Source organism: Haliotis rufescens, unplaced genomic scaffold, assembly GCF_023055435.1.
Source record: "Haliotis rufescens isolate VD_foot unplaced genomic scaffold, xgHalRufe1.0.p SCAF_15, whole genome shotgun sequence".
NCBI classification, from domain to species: domain Eukaryota; kingdom Metazoa; phylum Mollusca; class Gastropoda; order Lepetellida; family Haliotidae; genus Haliotis; species Haliotis rufescens.
Window position 1 is genome coordinate 29,890,284 of NW_025963835.1, and position 15,775 is coordinate 29,906,058.

The following is a 15,775-nucleotide window of genomic DNA, read 5'->3' on the forward strand; positions in this document are numbered from 1 at the left end:
GAATTTCTTGTAATGCCATTGGTCAGAATTTGGGGAATCATCACACTGTCGTAAGCCGTTTTGTTGAGAAACATGCTCAGGCCGGTGATGTACAGGACCGACCCAGACCCGGAAGACATCCAAACAGTTGTGGTTGCCCAATCGTCGTTTCAGCGCCAGAACCGTCAGGAACCGGCTGAAAGCAGCAGGACTGAGGCCCAGACGAGTGATGAAGAGTCCCTTGTTGAGAGATCACAACAAAGCTGCTCGTCTAGCATGGTGTATTGCGCGACAGAACTGGAATCTGAGAACTTGGAGACGGATCCATTGGTCAGACGAAAGTCGCTTCCTGCTCCACGTCACTGACGGAAGAACGAGAGTTTGGAGGCACCGGAACACGGCCTACACCGACTGTTGCATACGGCGGTGGCTCGGTAATAGTTTGGGGGTGTATCTCTTATGATTGCAGGTTGGATTTGGTCACCATAAAGGGCAACTTCACAAGGGCTCAGCACATCCGGGACGTTTTGAGGATAGCCATGGTTCATCATTTTGACAACCAACCTCTTGCTTCTCGACCTCAGAACATGGATGACAATGCCAGGCCTCACCGTCCACTTGCAGTCGTGGATTACGTGAGGGCCAATGCAATAACGACTCCATGAGCCAAGATTTGAACCTCCTTGAACATGTTTGGGATATTCTGGGGCGGCGCATACAGGCACGAGATCCTCCTGTACACGATTTACGCAAATTGGAAGCAGCATTGCATCAGGAGTGGTTGTTGTTGACCCTTCAAAAGATCCAACGTCTGACTGGGGCATGAGACGGGCACGTGGCGGTTTTACCCGCAGCTGATCTGTTTCGCGTGTCATGTCAAGTAGACTTTAAGGAACATTTTCACATGAAACATCAAACGTAATTCCTTTATCTAACCCTACAGCTCCATCCTTTTTGAGGCATTGTCTAAGGTCGAAAACAGTACATGTGTTACCATGGTGTTTTTGTCAGTAAATTTCAATCACAGCTCACCAATATCTTCTTTATTTGTTGTCAAAGGTTTGTTCTCTCCGATGACATTGGTATTGCCCAGCTCCTGTGGTCAGTCATCCAATGTCATGATTTTTTGCCATTTGTCATGGTTCTGAAATAGGGGTGTACTTAACTTTTTTCTTTGTGTATATTATTCCGCCTCTATGAATAAGAATTAAACCTATTATTTCGGCTGCTAATATTGAACTCAATCGGCTGAGCTGACTACCCGATCCATTAAGTTGCTAATTGAGACTCGCATGTATTGTAGGGAATCAATTCCAACCTGGAATTTGCTGTGATACCGGAAATAATGTAAATTCATTTTGATTCGTATTACTTGTTTTTAATATCATAAGCATATTTACAGTACAGGAATCAGTGTCAGCATTGCTGAAATACAGGTCCATCATATGGTACTTGAAACATGCATTTCGTCACATTGGACGTGAATTTATCCAATCAGAATAGACTTTGGTGTTGACTTCAAGGGGAGGCCGTTCTCGTGACACTTCGCGGGGTTGGTCGGCTCCAGGTCGGGCTTGAAACATTTCACTTTGGCAAAGATGCACCTTGAGATAAAGAAATTTTGTGTCAGGAAAGAACAAAATAATACAAGGATGTGCAGAGGTTCGTCTATCACTGAAACACACACTGTAGGTCACACTTGTCTTTAACTACTACTACTACTACTACTACTACTACTACTACTACTACTACTACTACTACTACTACAGCAACAACTACTATTACTACTACAACCACCACCACTTCTACTACTACTACTACTACAGCAACAACTACTATTACTCCTACAACTACCACCACTACTACTGCTACTACTACTACTACTACAGCAACAACTACTATTACTACTACAACCACCACCACCACTACTACTACTACTACAACCAATAATAATAAAAGTAATGGTGATGATGAAGGGGGGCGTCATGATCAATCCCAACAACAGCAACAATCTCACTTATAAGTCACACACTGTAGGTCACACATGTCTTTAACTAGGGACACGGGTGGCCCAGTCGTCTAAGGCGCCGCGATTCGCCGTGCAGAGATGTGTCCCTTGGGCACGCCAGAAATCTATGATTGTGGGTTCGAATCCCGGTTCGCCCCGATTATGATTCTAGGTTTGTCAGCACCATACACGTGCTCGTGGGTTTCACCGAAGTGGTAAACGTCTGAGACCTGCATCACCTCGGGCTTTCCTCCCACATTAAGCTGACACGCCGTGAGAAAACTGGAATACTGTTCAAAGCGGCGTTAAACCCAACTCACTGTCACACTTGTCTTTAATTAGTACTACTACTTCTACTACCGCTGCTGCTACAATTACCACTGCTCTCACTACTGCTACTACTACAACAACAACTAAGGTTGATATGGGGGTCATGATCTTTCCCAACAACAGCAACAATCTTACTGGTTCGTGTACACCTTCCCGTCCGTGGCACAGAGATCGGAGTCTACGTGATTCCCACAGATGATGGTATCGATGTTGGTACAGAAAACGTCTTTGATCAGGTCATATCCTGGGTCATGGCCCCACGTGACGGTGCTTGGAGGAATGGTGGTCATGTGATTGGCTGGAGATGACGTGACGTGACACGGTCCTTTGTGATTGAACAGCATGGCGGAAGATGGCTGACATCTAGCTTTGGCAAACACGCAGCTGAATGTGGATGGAAACATAGAAGCAGTATCTGGGAACTGCAAATATATAGTTTATTCGTATGTAGAGTAAAAAAGTAATAAATGTATATTCTTGATGTAATCTTTAATGGAAAGCAGAGCATTCCTGTGTGAATATTTAATAGGAAGTGTAATATTGAATGAAATGTAGTAAATTCCGGGTGTAATTCTAAATGAAAAGTTTATATTCCTGGTGTAATATTGAATGGAAAATAATATATTCCTGGTGTAATATTGAATGGAAAATAGCATATTCCTTGTGTAATTTGAGTGAAAAGTAGTAAATTCCTGGTGTAATATTAAATGAAAAGTAGTATATTCCAGGTGTAATATTGAATGAAAAGTAGTATATTCCTGGTGTGATATTGAATGAAAAGTGGCCATTTCTGGTGTAATATTGAATGAAAAGTAATATATTCCTTGTGTAATATTAAATGAAAAGTAGTAAATTCCCGGTGTAATATTGAATGGAAAGTAGTTTATTCCTGGTGAAATATTGAATGAAAAGTGGCCATTTCTAGCGTAATATTGAATGGTAAGTTGATATTCCTGGTGTAATATTGAAAGAAAAGTAGTAAATTCCTGGTCTATTTTAAATGAAAAGAAGATACTCCTTGTGTAATATTGAATTAAACGTTTTATATTTCTGGCGTAATATTGAATGAAAAGTAGCATATTCCTGGCGTAATATTGAATGAAAAGTAGGATATTCCTGGTGTAATATTGAATGGGAAGTTGATATTCCTGGTGTAATATTGAATGGGAAGCTAATATTCCTGGTGTAATATTGAATGGGAAGCTAATATTCCGGGTGTAATATTGAAAGAAAAGTAGGATCGCAATGCTGTAATATTGAGCGGGTATAAATTATAGTCAAACGCTTCAAATGTATGTGCAAGCAGTATATTTAATCAGTAATATTGACGGGAGAGTGTGATACGCCTGATGTCATATCATATTGAACTGCAGTTATGGTGAATGGAACGTAATACTAGTATATGCCTGATGTATCACCGAATGCGGTATTATACCCAGGGTAATATTAAATAGAAATAATCACTATTCCGTACTTCATTACATTGTATACACTACTTTCCTGTATTCCCCGTGAACACATACGGTCACGATGCAATAAAGCTGCTTGGTGGAACCTACGAGTCAAACCACGGTCTGGTCAAAAGAGATGGGAACAAGGGTATACACAGACCAATGAGAGTTCAGATTACATCGGCTCTACATAACGCTTCTATATCAGCCCATTCGTGACCAACTCGTGCTTTTCCGGGACAAGCCGAATAGCGACTCGTGTCGAATAGCGCATTGTTATACAGTATGATTGAACACCTTTAACTCTGTCTTGGGTATATTTTTAGATGCAAGACATTAATTCTAAGGGATTCTTTGACGAAGAACTTGAAATCATACGCGCATTCTGATTGGTTTGTCGTATTTTGGCACATAACATTCATCGATAGGGGGACGAGTCTTCTTGCAGGTTACGGAAAGGGGCGAGTGATGACGAATGATATCAGACAGCAGTAGGGTTTGCAAAGGTTTATGGATGGAGTTGTGATCATTTGACTTCCGTAAGCTATACGCGGAGTAGTATAGACGACGGGGATTCTGCATCGCCCATACCTTCACCAGGTCAAGCTCCTGACAGTGTGTGGACTCACTCCATTAAAGGACTCACAACAGACACGTGACACAGCTACACCGTAAGCAGGTCGTATGAATTCACGGGTGATAGGGGAATATAGTGAATACAAACCTGTGAGGTGTTGAAGAGGATCAGAGTTCAGAGCCGGTGTCCCGGTATAAACTCTCCCCCGTACAAATTCTCCCCCCGGAGATTTTATACCGGTACAAATTCTCCCCCGGAGAATCTGTTCTGAAATAAAATCTCCCCCGGGCGGATATATTTCGCTAACCCATCAGTATAAAGTCTGGTGCACGTTTATGGTTGGTGATTGTTCAGTAATGTCATGTGTGTATGTCGCATCAATAATATGTAGATATGATCGCCGATAATAAAGTAATTAGTCAATTACACTTTGGCCCGTCTTGGCCCGGCCCGACTTTTAGGCAATGCCCTCAACTATTGAACTGCATGGCAAGTATTTATAAAACGACCGAAGGAGGAAATATTCTTGGGGGAAATTTTATTTCGTAGGGTGGGAGAGAGTTTATTTCGAGAGGGGCGGAACTGTACCGGTATAAATTCGCCGGGGGGAGATTTTATTCTGGGGGCGAATATATTTCGTGACACCGGCACAAGGCAGGCTACCAGGAACTGGTGGTTCGCTACTTCTTTTTGCACCCTCCACAATTAGACCAACTCATTTACGATTATTCGGTCCCTGCACTTACTGGTCGGGGTAGGTGACTTGGTCCATGCCACATATTGTCTCATGCCCTGTGACTTTGTGTTGACTGCAGTCATACTTCAAGATGGCGGCGCACAACATGGCGGAGTAACCATGTCCGTGAATGTGGCTGAGGAGCTCTTCCACAGAATGCGTCGACCTGGCATCACCACTTAGTGTCCATTGAATATCGGACAGAAGCACTATAAACATATTTTGGTTATACTACATTACATACACAATTGGGTTACACTACAATATATGTAGACTTAGGTACATTACGCTATAAGTGAGTGAGTGAGTATGGTTTTACGCCGCTTTTAGCAATATTACAGCAATTTCACATTGTACCCATGTCGGGAATTGAACCCGGGTCTTTGGCGTGACGAGCGAACGCTTTATATAACCACTAGGCTACCCGACCGCCCCTACGCTATAAGTAGACTCGGGTGATATAACATGCTAACAATGTTGGAGATAGGGGGTCGAGGACCAGTAAGCTCTACCAGTAAGCACTGAAAAGTTGAAAAGAGTTCCGGGTCAGCATGGATAGCTCGGTCGGCATGGAGCTACGATTTTTGAGATCCAGAAGACAAGGGGGAGTGGCTGTGGGGTGGGGTGGGGGTAGGTGTTGTTGTTGTGTGTTGAGTAGCGGACGAGGTGGTGTGAGGTGTTTGCTAGGGACAGAATAGTTGTTTTTTGCCACAGCTTCAAGATATCCGATTTACTGACTTATCTGACCAGGACCCACTTGCAAAAAGTGATCTTAGCGCTACAACTATTGTAAGCCTATGTTAAAGTATGGGAGTTACGATCATCTTAGCGCTAAGATCGTTTTGTGCAAGTGGGCCCTGATCACCAGATTCCTTCAAAAGTGGGTCGTTACAGCTTGGCGCAAATGTTTGTTCAACAGAAACCTGACGTATAACTGCAGAAATATCACATGGTACAGTTACAGACTTAAAGACTCTCTACCATGTGTACACATTCAGAACTTGAGGCCAGACTCACCTATAGCCAGCTGAACAAACAGCAGTACCCGGGAAAACCACATGCTTTGTTTCAGTTAGCGTGGCGTGTTCTTAGAGAAAAACCCTTGCAATGCTGACCTCTTGAGATAAGGCCAAGCACGTTTGACATATATTGAATAATATTGCTACACTTGCTTAAAGTCTGTTAACTATCTGTAGAATTTGGTTTGTATGAAGTCAAATCCTTTAAGAGAAACTTGCTTGATTCAGCTGTCAGTGTTGCATGTTCATTCCCAAGTTGAAACGCGAAGAATAAACAAAATAATTAATTGTGAAATCAGTAAATGACTGCACAAGATAACTGAACAATCACACAGGATTATGTCTACAATCATAGAAGGCAATAAAATTGGTTAAATATGTGGCAGCAGCAATAAACAGGCAATAAAAGTCAGTTCACTGACGAATGTCCAGAATGTGTCATGTTCGTTTGTCTTGAACGAGACACGTGCTCCGTTCTGAAATCCACAAAACAGGAATCGTATCATTTTTATACAAACTGCATGGCAAACGAAAGCATTCAGTTGAAAACTGTTGCCTTCTACAAACTTTCAGAAGTCAATCAGTCTTGCAAGTGAACAACTGTAAACAACCCAACAACCATGTAAACAAGTTCCCCACAGTGGAGCTCTCTGTACCTGGAGAGTCAATATACAAACGTAACAAAACCCTTTCCATATTTATAAGAAATCTCTGCCCAAAGCATGATAACTTCATGTGTGTTCTGATCCAGTCAACGAAATCTACAAAGTGCATCTGCAATTACATTGTCTTAGTTATTGATATGTTTGATATCAAGGTTAAACTGTTGCATCCAAAATATATCCGTATTTCAGTAATAACAGATTATTTTATTTACACAAACATAGATACAATGTTCCAGTTCCATGATGACACTAATTACATGGTTCCAACCTAGTCTAGGATTGTGCATCAAAGCAGGAAACTTGCAACTCCTTAAAGGCACTACAGCTGCAGACTGTAGGCAGCCAGCAAGTATTTTGAAAAGTCATGTTATGTTTTACAACAAATCAAAAGAACAACTTGGATAAAAACAGGTAATACCAATGATGGCAAATGAAATGATCCAACCAAACAGTGTCAATATACCAAACTCATTCCTCCATGGTAGAATCAGTTGACATATTCCAAACAAGCAGTGTCAAGGTGCATGCAAGTCCAACCCTCAACCAGCAACAAATGGATTTTCCGGAATTTTGCCATCATACACGGATGGGGTGAGCCTTTGGTCATGCTTGCAATCAATGGTTCACCTAGTCCAGAATCGATCCATTACTGGCTGCCATCAAAGAGCTGGAATATTGCAGAGTGCAGCAACTCACTGTCGACGGTTTAGCCTTGTATGCTGTATCACAAACGGTTGTGCTTTCTTGTTGTGCTGATGTTCACCTTATCAACCATGCCAGATAACCTAACCACATGATAAACTATGTCACCAATTAACACCAGAATACGTTGAAGGGAATCTATACTAATCTTGAATCCCCAGGTTGAATACAAGCTTAAAATACATTGACGTGATACCAGAAACATTGGAAGTTCATATTTGTTAATGATTACTATCATAGGTATATTAACAGTACCGAAACCGGTGTTCACTTTACAACAGGTTTATTGACATTTGAAACTTTTAATTTGATACATCGGGTGTGAATTTATCCCACCAGAAAAGGGTTTGGTGTTGACTTCAAGGGGAGGCCATTCTCGTGACACTTCGCGGGGTTGGTTGGCTCCAGGCCTGGCTTGAAACATTTCACTTTGGCAAAGAGGCACCTTGAGATAGAAAATCAGTGTCTCAGGAAAGAATTAAAAAATACTAGGAACCGGGTGTGGGTGTGAGGGATGGAGTGGGGATGGGTGAGTTTGGGTGGGGTGGTTTGGTTTGGGGGTGAGATTGATTTATCACTAAAACACACATCATTAAAAATCACCGAAGTGGTAAACGTCTGAGACCTGCATCACTTCGGGCTTTCCTCTCACATTACGCCGTGATGTAACTGGAATACTGTTAAGAGCGGCGTTAAACCAAACTCACTCACTCACTCACTGAAAGACCCAGAGCGGTTTAATCTTCTTTATGGCTCATTCATTGGCATACTGTTTCTACAGCACCCGTAATGATTGTAATGTTTTCATCCCAGTTGCAAACCGGCTGTGTACAATATTTGGGCCATAGTTTAATAAACGCCATGAAGCCTGTTTATGTCAACAATAGAGAAATCACATTTGACACGTTTTGCAACACGTTCCTATGACTGTTCGTATGGGGAAAAACAGCTATTGACGGTTCCTGAAATTTTAAATATTGTGGAAAATTTAATTTAGGGAAACTGATTTGTGTGTGAGAATGTTGCCGTGTAATTGTCTTACTGGTTCGTGTACACCTTCCCGTCGGTAGCACAGATGTCGGAGTCTACGTTGTTCCCGCAGATGATGAGGTTGATGTTGGTACAGAAAACGTCCTTGATTAGGTCAAAGGCCGGGTCGTGGCCCCAGGTGACGGTGTTTGGAGGAATGGTGGTCATGTGACTGGCTGGAGATGGCGTGACGATACACGGTCCTTTGTGATCCATTCTAATGGTAGATGATGATTGACATCTTGCTTTGGCAAACACGCAACTGGATGTGGATGGCGAAAAAAAAGCTGTAACTTGGAACGGAATACAGTTTATTCGTATTGTAATGTTGAGCGGAAAATCAGTATATTCTTAATGTAATATTACAAGGAAAGTTGTTTGTAGCTTTGTTAATATTAAGCGGAAAGTAATATATTCCTGCTGTAATATTGAGTTGGAAAGTAAAATATTTGTATTTTAATATTGAATGAACAGCGATATATTCCTGCAGTAATGTTGAGTGGGAAGTAGTATATTCCTGCCGTAATGTTCAGTGGGAAGTAGTATATTCCTGCCGTAATGTTCAGTGGGAAGTAGTATATTCCTGCCGTAATGTTCAGTGGTAAGTAGTATATTCCTGCCGTAATGTTCAGTGGGAAGTAGTATATTCCTGCCGTAATGTTCAGTGGGAAGTAGTATATTCCTGCCGTAATGTTCAGTGGGAAGTAGTATATTCCTACCGTAATGTTCAGTGGGAAGTAGTATATTCCTGCCGTAGTGTTCAGTGGGAAGTAGTATATTCCTGCCGTAATGTTCAGTGGTAAGTAGTATATTCTTTCCGTAATGTTCAGTGGTAGGTAGTATATTCCTGCCGTAATGTTCAGTGGGAAGTAGTATATTCCTGCCGTAATGTTCACTGGGAAGTAGTATATTCCTGCCGTAATGTTCAGTGGGAAGTAGTATATTCCTACCGTAATGTTCAGTGGGAAGTAGTATATTCCTGCCGTAATGTTCAGTGGGAAGTAGTATATTCCTGCCGTAATGTTCAGTGGGAAGTAGTATATTCCTGCCGTAATGTTCAGTGGGAAGTAGTATATTCCTGCCATAATGTTCAGTGGGAAGTAGTATATTCCTGCCGTAATGTTCAGTGGGAAGTAGTATATTCCTGCCGTAATGTTCAGTGGGAAGTAGTATATTCCTGAACTGATATGTTCTTAATATAATAATGAATGGAAAATGGCATATTGCTGCGTTCGAATTGAATGTATTATAGTCAAGTACTTGTATTGTGTAGGTAATATTGAAAGTGAGGGGGGGATTATATGCCTGAAAATGAAAATGCAGTTATGGAAAATGGAAAGTATTATACTTCTGATGTATCACCGAATCGAAAATAGTATATACCCAGGATGATATTGAATAGAAATATTATTCCCGCGGCAATGTTGAATGGGGTATTTTGTTCATACCATAATATTGATCCTATAAGATAAAAGCTTGATTGGTTCCAAAGTCCAATTTACTAACATCGTCTACGCTTAATAGATTGTTATACACCACTTTGTCCCAGTGCCCGGGAATACATACAGTCGCTATGCAGTTGTATCGCTGTTTGGAACCAACGTGTCAAGGCAAGGACTGAGAGAGAACAAGGAAATGTTCAGACCACTGAGCGTTCAGATTACATCGGCTCTACACATCGCCTCCACATCATTCAACGGCAGGGTTCGCAAAAGGTACATGTACGGAGTTGTGTTCATTTGACTTCCGTGAGTTTTTCACGGTTACACTGTATCTCGGCCGTATGTATTCACGGGTGACGGAGGAACATGGTGCAGACAAACCCGTATGTATGGAAGATAATCAGAGTTCAGGTGGCACAAAGCATCACGACAAGGAGGTTGTGTTTTGCTGCCTCCATTTGCATCTGGTTGGCTGCGGTCATTGTATCCCTTCATCTGTTCCTCGTTTAATTTGGGGATTATGTTTCATCCCGTCAAAAAGTCAGCGGATTTGTGCTCTAGGATTTACAATTTATATACCAGTCGGTTTTCTAATCCCTTACTCCAAAAGGGCATGCTTTATTAGAATATTTTTTAAACTTTTTGAAATAAGATTTAGTAATAGGATTCCAGATCCACAACAAAAACCGGTTGTTCTTTTGGGTGCAGCCATCTTGTTTCCAAAGTATTCCTAGTAGTGACATAAAGACAAACTGATTTTAAACGAGGAAGGGGGTACGGTAACCACAGCAACTCATATTCGGCTCTTGAACACACTCACTAGTCGGGGTAGGTGACGTGGTCGGTGCCACACAATATCTCGTGCTTTGTGACGACGTGCTGACTGCAGTTAAACTCCATCATTGCGGCGCACATCGTGGCTGAGAAATCCGGGTGTCCGGGATCGGCGAGGGCCTGCTCCACTGGCTGCGCCGTCCTCGTCCTGGCCGCGTGTGTCCTCTGAATCTCGGACACGAGGACTACAAACATACTTTAGTTACACTACATAGCACACATATCTCGGGAGGACCACACTGTACTTGTCTAACATGAGTGAGTATGGTTTTACGCCGCTTTTAGCAATATTCCAGCAATATCACGGCAGGGGACACCAGAAATTGGCTTCACACATTTTACCAATGTCGGGATTCGAACCCGGATCTTCGGCGTGACGAGCGTACGCTTTAACCACAAGGCTACCCGACCGCCCCATTGTCTAGCGAGATGGCCTAGCTTTGGTTAGTCGTGGCCTATAGTCCGTGTTTTAAAACTGTATACATGAGATTGTTATGCCCAATATGTTTCATAAATTGTTTGTAAATATAACTTGGTATTCATGAACAAACTGTGTATATATCAACTTTGTCTCGTCGCTATATGGCTGAAATAATGCCTTGGGACGTTAAATTTTAACTCACTCACTCACTTGTCTAACACTAAACTGACCGCCTCCGTGGTTTCGTGGTAGAGCGTACGCTCGGTGAGCGGGTTCGATACCCGGCCGCGTCATACCAAACGACGTTAAAATGTGATATTTGTTGTTACTCTGTCTGACGCCCGGCATTAAATGGCTAAAACAAGGATTGGTCAGCTCGGAGTCAGTATGCGGTGTCTGAGTGGGTTTTCAAGTTAAACTGCGGCATGGTATCTCAGTGGGCTAGCACTATTAATCGGCATCAGTCCGGATTAGTACAACCCCCCCCCCCCCCCCCCCCCCCCCCACACACACACACACACACACACACACGCACACACGCACACACCCACACACACCCACACACACCCACACACACGTACATGCACGTCGCTATATAAGTGCAATAATCTTGGCCGCGACGTTTAACCCCATTTCACCCCACCTCACCTAACCCTAAACTAAATGTGCACTTAACACTACAATACATGTCTGACACTGTAAAACAGATACTCTCGGTTAATCCTACGGTACATGTATACATGTGTAACAGTTGGGGTACGAATCATTATATTTACATTTGGCTTATACGGCAATCCAGGTTCATTTGAGGAACACTTTACTGCACTAGAGGTACACGAAACTGGGATACAGAGAAGTGGAGGAACACTTAGATTACTGCAGATACTATTGGCTTACACTACACTAGAGGTACACGAAACTGGGATACAGAGAAGTGGAGGAACACTTAGATTACTGCAGATACTCTTGGCTTACACAAAGCCCCGTATTCACTTAGTTTATTCTGTACCACAGGTACATGTGGCTTTAGGGGGGAATGGGGGCCCAGTCGTCTGAGGCGCCCCGATTCGCTGTGCGAGTTGCGTCCCTTGGGCACTCCAGAAACCTATGAATGTGGGTTCGAATCCCGGTTCGCCTTGATTATGTTTCCAGGTTTGTCAGCACCATACCCGTGCTCGTGGGTTTGACCGAAGTGATAAATGGCTGAGACCTGCATCACTTCGGGCTTTCCTCCCACATTAAGCTGACACGCTGTGTAACTGGAATAATGTTAAAAGTGGCTTTAAACCCAACTCACTCACTCACTCACATGTGCCAATACTGTACTTCCTGTACATTTGACGTACGATATACTACCTGTACACTTAATTGATGCACGGAACACTGTACTTTTAGGTATACTCGGATAACACTATACTACCTGTACACTTAATTGACGCACGGAACACTGTACTTTTAGGTATACTCGAATAACACTCTACTAACTGTACACTTAATTGATGTACAGAACACTGTACCTTTAGATATACTCGGATAACACTATGCTACCTGTACACTTAATTGACGTACAGAACATTGTACTTTTAGGTATACTCGGATAACACTATCCTACCTGTATACTTAATTGACGTACAGAACACTGTACTTTGGGGTATACTCGGATAACACTATCCTACCTGTACACTTAATTGACGTACAGAACACTGTACTTTTTGGTATACTCGGTTAACACTATCCTACCTGTATACTTAATTGATGTACAGAACACTGTACTTTTTGGTATACTCGGATAACACGCTTCTACCTGTACACTGAATTGACGTACAGAACACTGTACTTTTTGGTATACTCGGTTAACACTATCCTACCTGTACACTCAATTGACGTACAGAACACTGTACTTTTTGGTATACTCGGATAACACGCTTCTACCTGTACACTTAATTGACGTACAAAACTCTGTACTTTTAGTTATACTCGAGTGACACTATACTACCTGTACACTAAATTGACGTACAGAACACTGTCCATTTAGGTATACTCGGATAACACTATACTACCTGTAAACTTAATTGACTTACAGAACACTGTACTACTACTACCTGTACACTTAATTGACGCACGGAACACTGTACTTTTAGGTATACTCGGATAACACTATACTACCTGTACACTTAATTGACGCACAGAACTCTGTACTTTTAGTTATACTCGAGTGACACTATACTACATGTACACTAAATTGACGTACAGAACACTGTCCATTTAGGTATACTCGGATAAAACTATACTACCTGTAAACTTAATTGACTTACAGAACACTGTACTACTACTACCTGTACACTTAATTGACGCACGGAACACTGTACTTTTAGGTATACTCGGATAACACTATACTACCTGTACACTTAATTGATGTACAGAACACTGTACTTTTAGGTATACTCGGATAACACTCTTCTAACTGTACACTTAATTGATGTACAGAACACTGTACTTTTAGGTATACTCGGATAACACTATATTACCTGTACACTTAATTGATGTACAGAACACTGTACTTTTAGGTATACTCGGATAACACTATACTTCCTGTACACTTAATTGACTTACAGAACACTGTACTTTTAGGTATACTCGGATAACACTCTACTAACTGTACACTTAATTGATGCACAGAACACTGTACTTTTAGGTATACTCGGATAACACTATACTACCTGTACACTTAATTGACGTACAGAACACTGCACCTTTAGATATACTCGGATAACACTATGCTACCTTTACACTTAATTGACGTACAGAACACTGCACCTTAAGATATACTCGGCTAACACTATGCTACCTGTACATTTAATTGACGTACAGAACACTGTACTTTTAGGTATACTCGGATAACACTATCCTACCTGTACACTTAATTGACGTACAAAACACTGTACTTTTGGGTATATTCGAATGACACGCTTCTACCTGTACACTTAATTGACGTTCAGAACACTGTACTTTTGGGTATACTCGGATAACACGCTCCTACCTGTACACTTAATAGACGTACAGAACACTGTACTTTTAGGCATACTCGGATAACACGCTCCTACCTGTACACTTAATTGACGTATAGAACACTGTACTTTTAGGCATACTCGGATAACACTATACTACCTGTACACTTAATAGACGTATAGAACACTGTACTGTTAGGCATACTCGGATAACACTATACTACCTGTACACTTAATAGACGTACAGAACACTGTACTTGTAGGTATACTCGGATAACACTATCCTACCTGTACACTTAATTGACGTACAGAACACTGTACTTTTAGGTATACTCGGATAACACTCTACTAACTGTACACTTAATCGACGTACAGAACACTGTACTTTTAGGTATACTCGGATAACACTATCCTACCTGTACACTTAATTGACATACAAAACACTGTACTTTGGGGTATATTCGGATAACACTATACTACCTGTACACTGAATTGATGTACAGAACACTGTACTTTTGGGAATACTCGGATAACACTATACTACCTGTACACTTAATAGACGTACAGAACACTGTACTTTTAGGCATACTCGGATAACACTATACTACCTGTACACTTAATAGACGTACAGAACACTGTACTTTTAGGCATACTCGGATAACACTATACTACCTGTACACTTGGCTTACACATACCATAGGTACACTTATTTTATGCTATGAATTATCAATAAATTGTGTCTACTTTGTGTGTATACACTACTGAACCAGTTCACACTGCATGTTTGGTGCATTAAACAAGGGAGTCAAACTAGACACCCATATTAAGCCACGGTCATGCCAGGCATTATAATAACGTTATCTTCCAAAGTGGGTCGTTTTATAGCCTTGCACAATACGGCATTTGTGTGGTCAAATGGAGACCTGGCGTTTACCTTCAAAACCATCACGTGTTCAATACTAGCAGACGCTGTACCCTCTGTGCACATGGAAGATGTTGAGGTTAGACTCACCAATAGCCAGCCCAGCGACCAATAGTGCCCGGGAACAACGCATAGTTTGTGTCAGGTGGGAAGATGTCAGCGTGGCGTATATCTCCTGGCAATGTTGACCTCTTGAGATAAACCCAAAATATTCATTTTAGAAATAAACGACTCGTGGTCGTTGTTTAAAAACAATAAAACACTGCATGGAGACTAATCACGATGGGCGTGGCCCCGAGTGGTCATACTCCTTGCAGTGTTTTATTGTACGATAAAAACCAACAACCACAAGCCTAAGATACTGGCTTCTATATTGCACAGAGGGTGGGCGTCACCTTGGACACCGGGTGTTCTCCTTCTCCCTTCTTTCTTCGCACAGGTCGGAATTTTGGCCAAGAAGCTTTATTTCAACTTCAGGCATATCGGTGGTCTGATATTGTTAAATAGTGGTCAAATAGCCTATTCCCTACCACCGATTTACCCACCTGAGCTAGATAAAGAGGAGACAAACGAAACCGCCTCGTCTGTTTTTATTTAGGTCTGCGCATATAGATTCAGAGTGAAAAACACCTACCCACAAGACGGAATGACA

At 41.8% G+C, this 15,775-nt stretch overlaps 2 protein-coding genes across 2 annotated transcripts; both read right to left on the bottom strand.

The window, feature by feature from the left end:
- Positions 1-1,335: 1,335 nt before the first annotated feature.
- Positions 1,336-6,203, bottom strand: LOC124132077 (follistatin-like). The gene is made up of 4 exons (XM_046495710.2): positions 6,099-6,203; positions 5,092-5,290; positions 2,453-2,701; positions 1,336-1,583 (listed from the first exon to the last, which is right to left on the bottom strand). Exons 1-4 carry the CDS (start codon positions 6,139-6,141, stop codon positions 1,466-1,468), a joined length of 609 nt encoding a protein of 202 aa, XP_046351666.1. The 5' UTR covers positions 6,142-6,203; the 3' UTR covers positions 1,336-1,465.
- A 1,530-nt stretch (positions 6,204-7,733) lies between these two features.
- On the bottom strand, positions 7,734-15,301 carry LOC124132079. The gene is made up of 4 exons (XM_046495713.2): positions 15,214-15,301; positions 10,759-10,957; positions 8,510-8,758; positions 7,734-7,912 (listed from the first exon to the last, which is right to left on the bottom strand). The coding sequence occupies exons 1-4, from the start codon at positions 15,254-15,256 to the stop codon at positions 7,795-7,797; spliced, it is 609 nt and encodes a 202-aa protein (XP_046351669.2). The 5' UTR covers positions 15,257-15,301; the 3' UTR covers positions 7,734-7,794.
- Between the last annotated feature and the right edge of the window lie 474 nt (positions 15,302-15,775).

Bases quoted from the DNA above. Each gene is read 5' to 3' on its own strand.
- LOC124132077 (XM_046495710.2), bottom strand. From the start codon at position 6,141: ATGTGGTTTTCCCGGGTACTGCTGTTTGTTCAGCTGGCTATAG. The intron at 5,291-6,098 runs GTGAGTCTGGCC...ATATGTTTATAG, and splicing joins GTTTGTTCAGCTGGCTATAG to TGCTTCTGTCCGATATTCAA. The intron at 2,702-5,091 runs GTAAGTGCAGGG...ATCCACATTCAG, and splicing joins CAAGTCACCTACCCCGACCA to CTGCGTGTTTGCCAAAGCTA.
- LOC124132079 (XM_046495713.2), bottom strand. From the start codon at position 15,256: ATGCGTTGTTCCCGGGCACTATTGGTCGCTGGGCTGGCTATTG. The intron at 10,958-15,213 runs GTGAGTCTAACC...GTATGTTTGTAG, and splicing joins GGTCGCTGGGCTGGCTATTG to TCCTCGTGTCCGAGATTCAG. The intron at 8,759-10,758 runs GTGAGTGTGTTC...ATCCACATCCAG, and splicing joins CACGTCACCTACCCCGACTA to TTGCGTGTTTGCCAAAGCAA.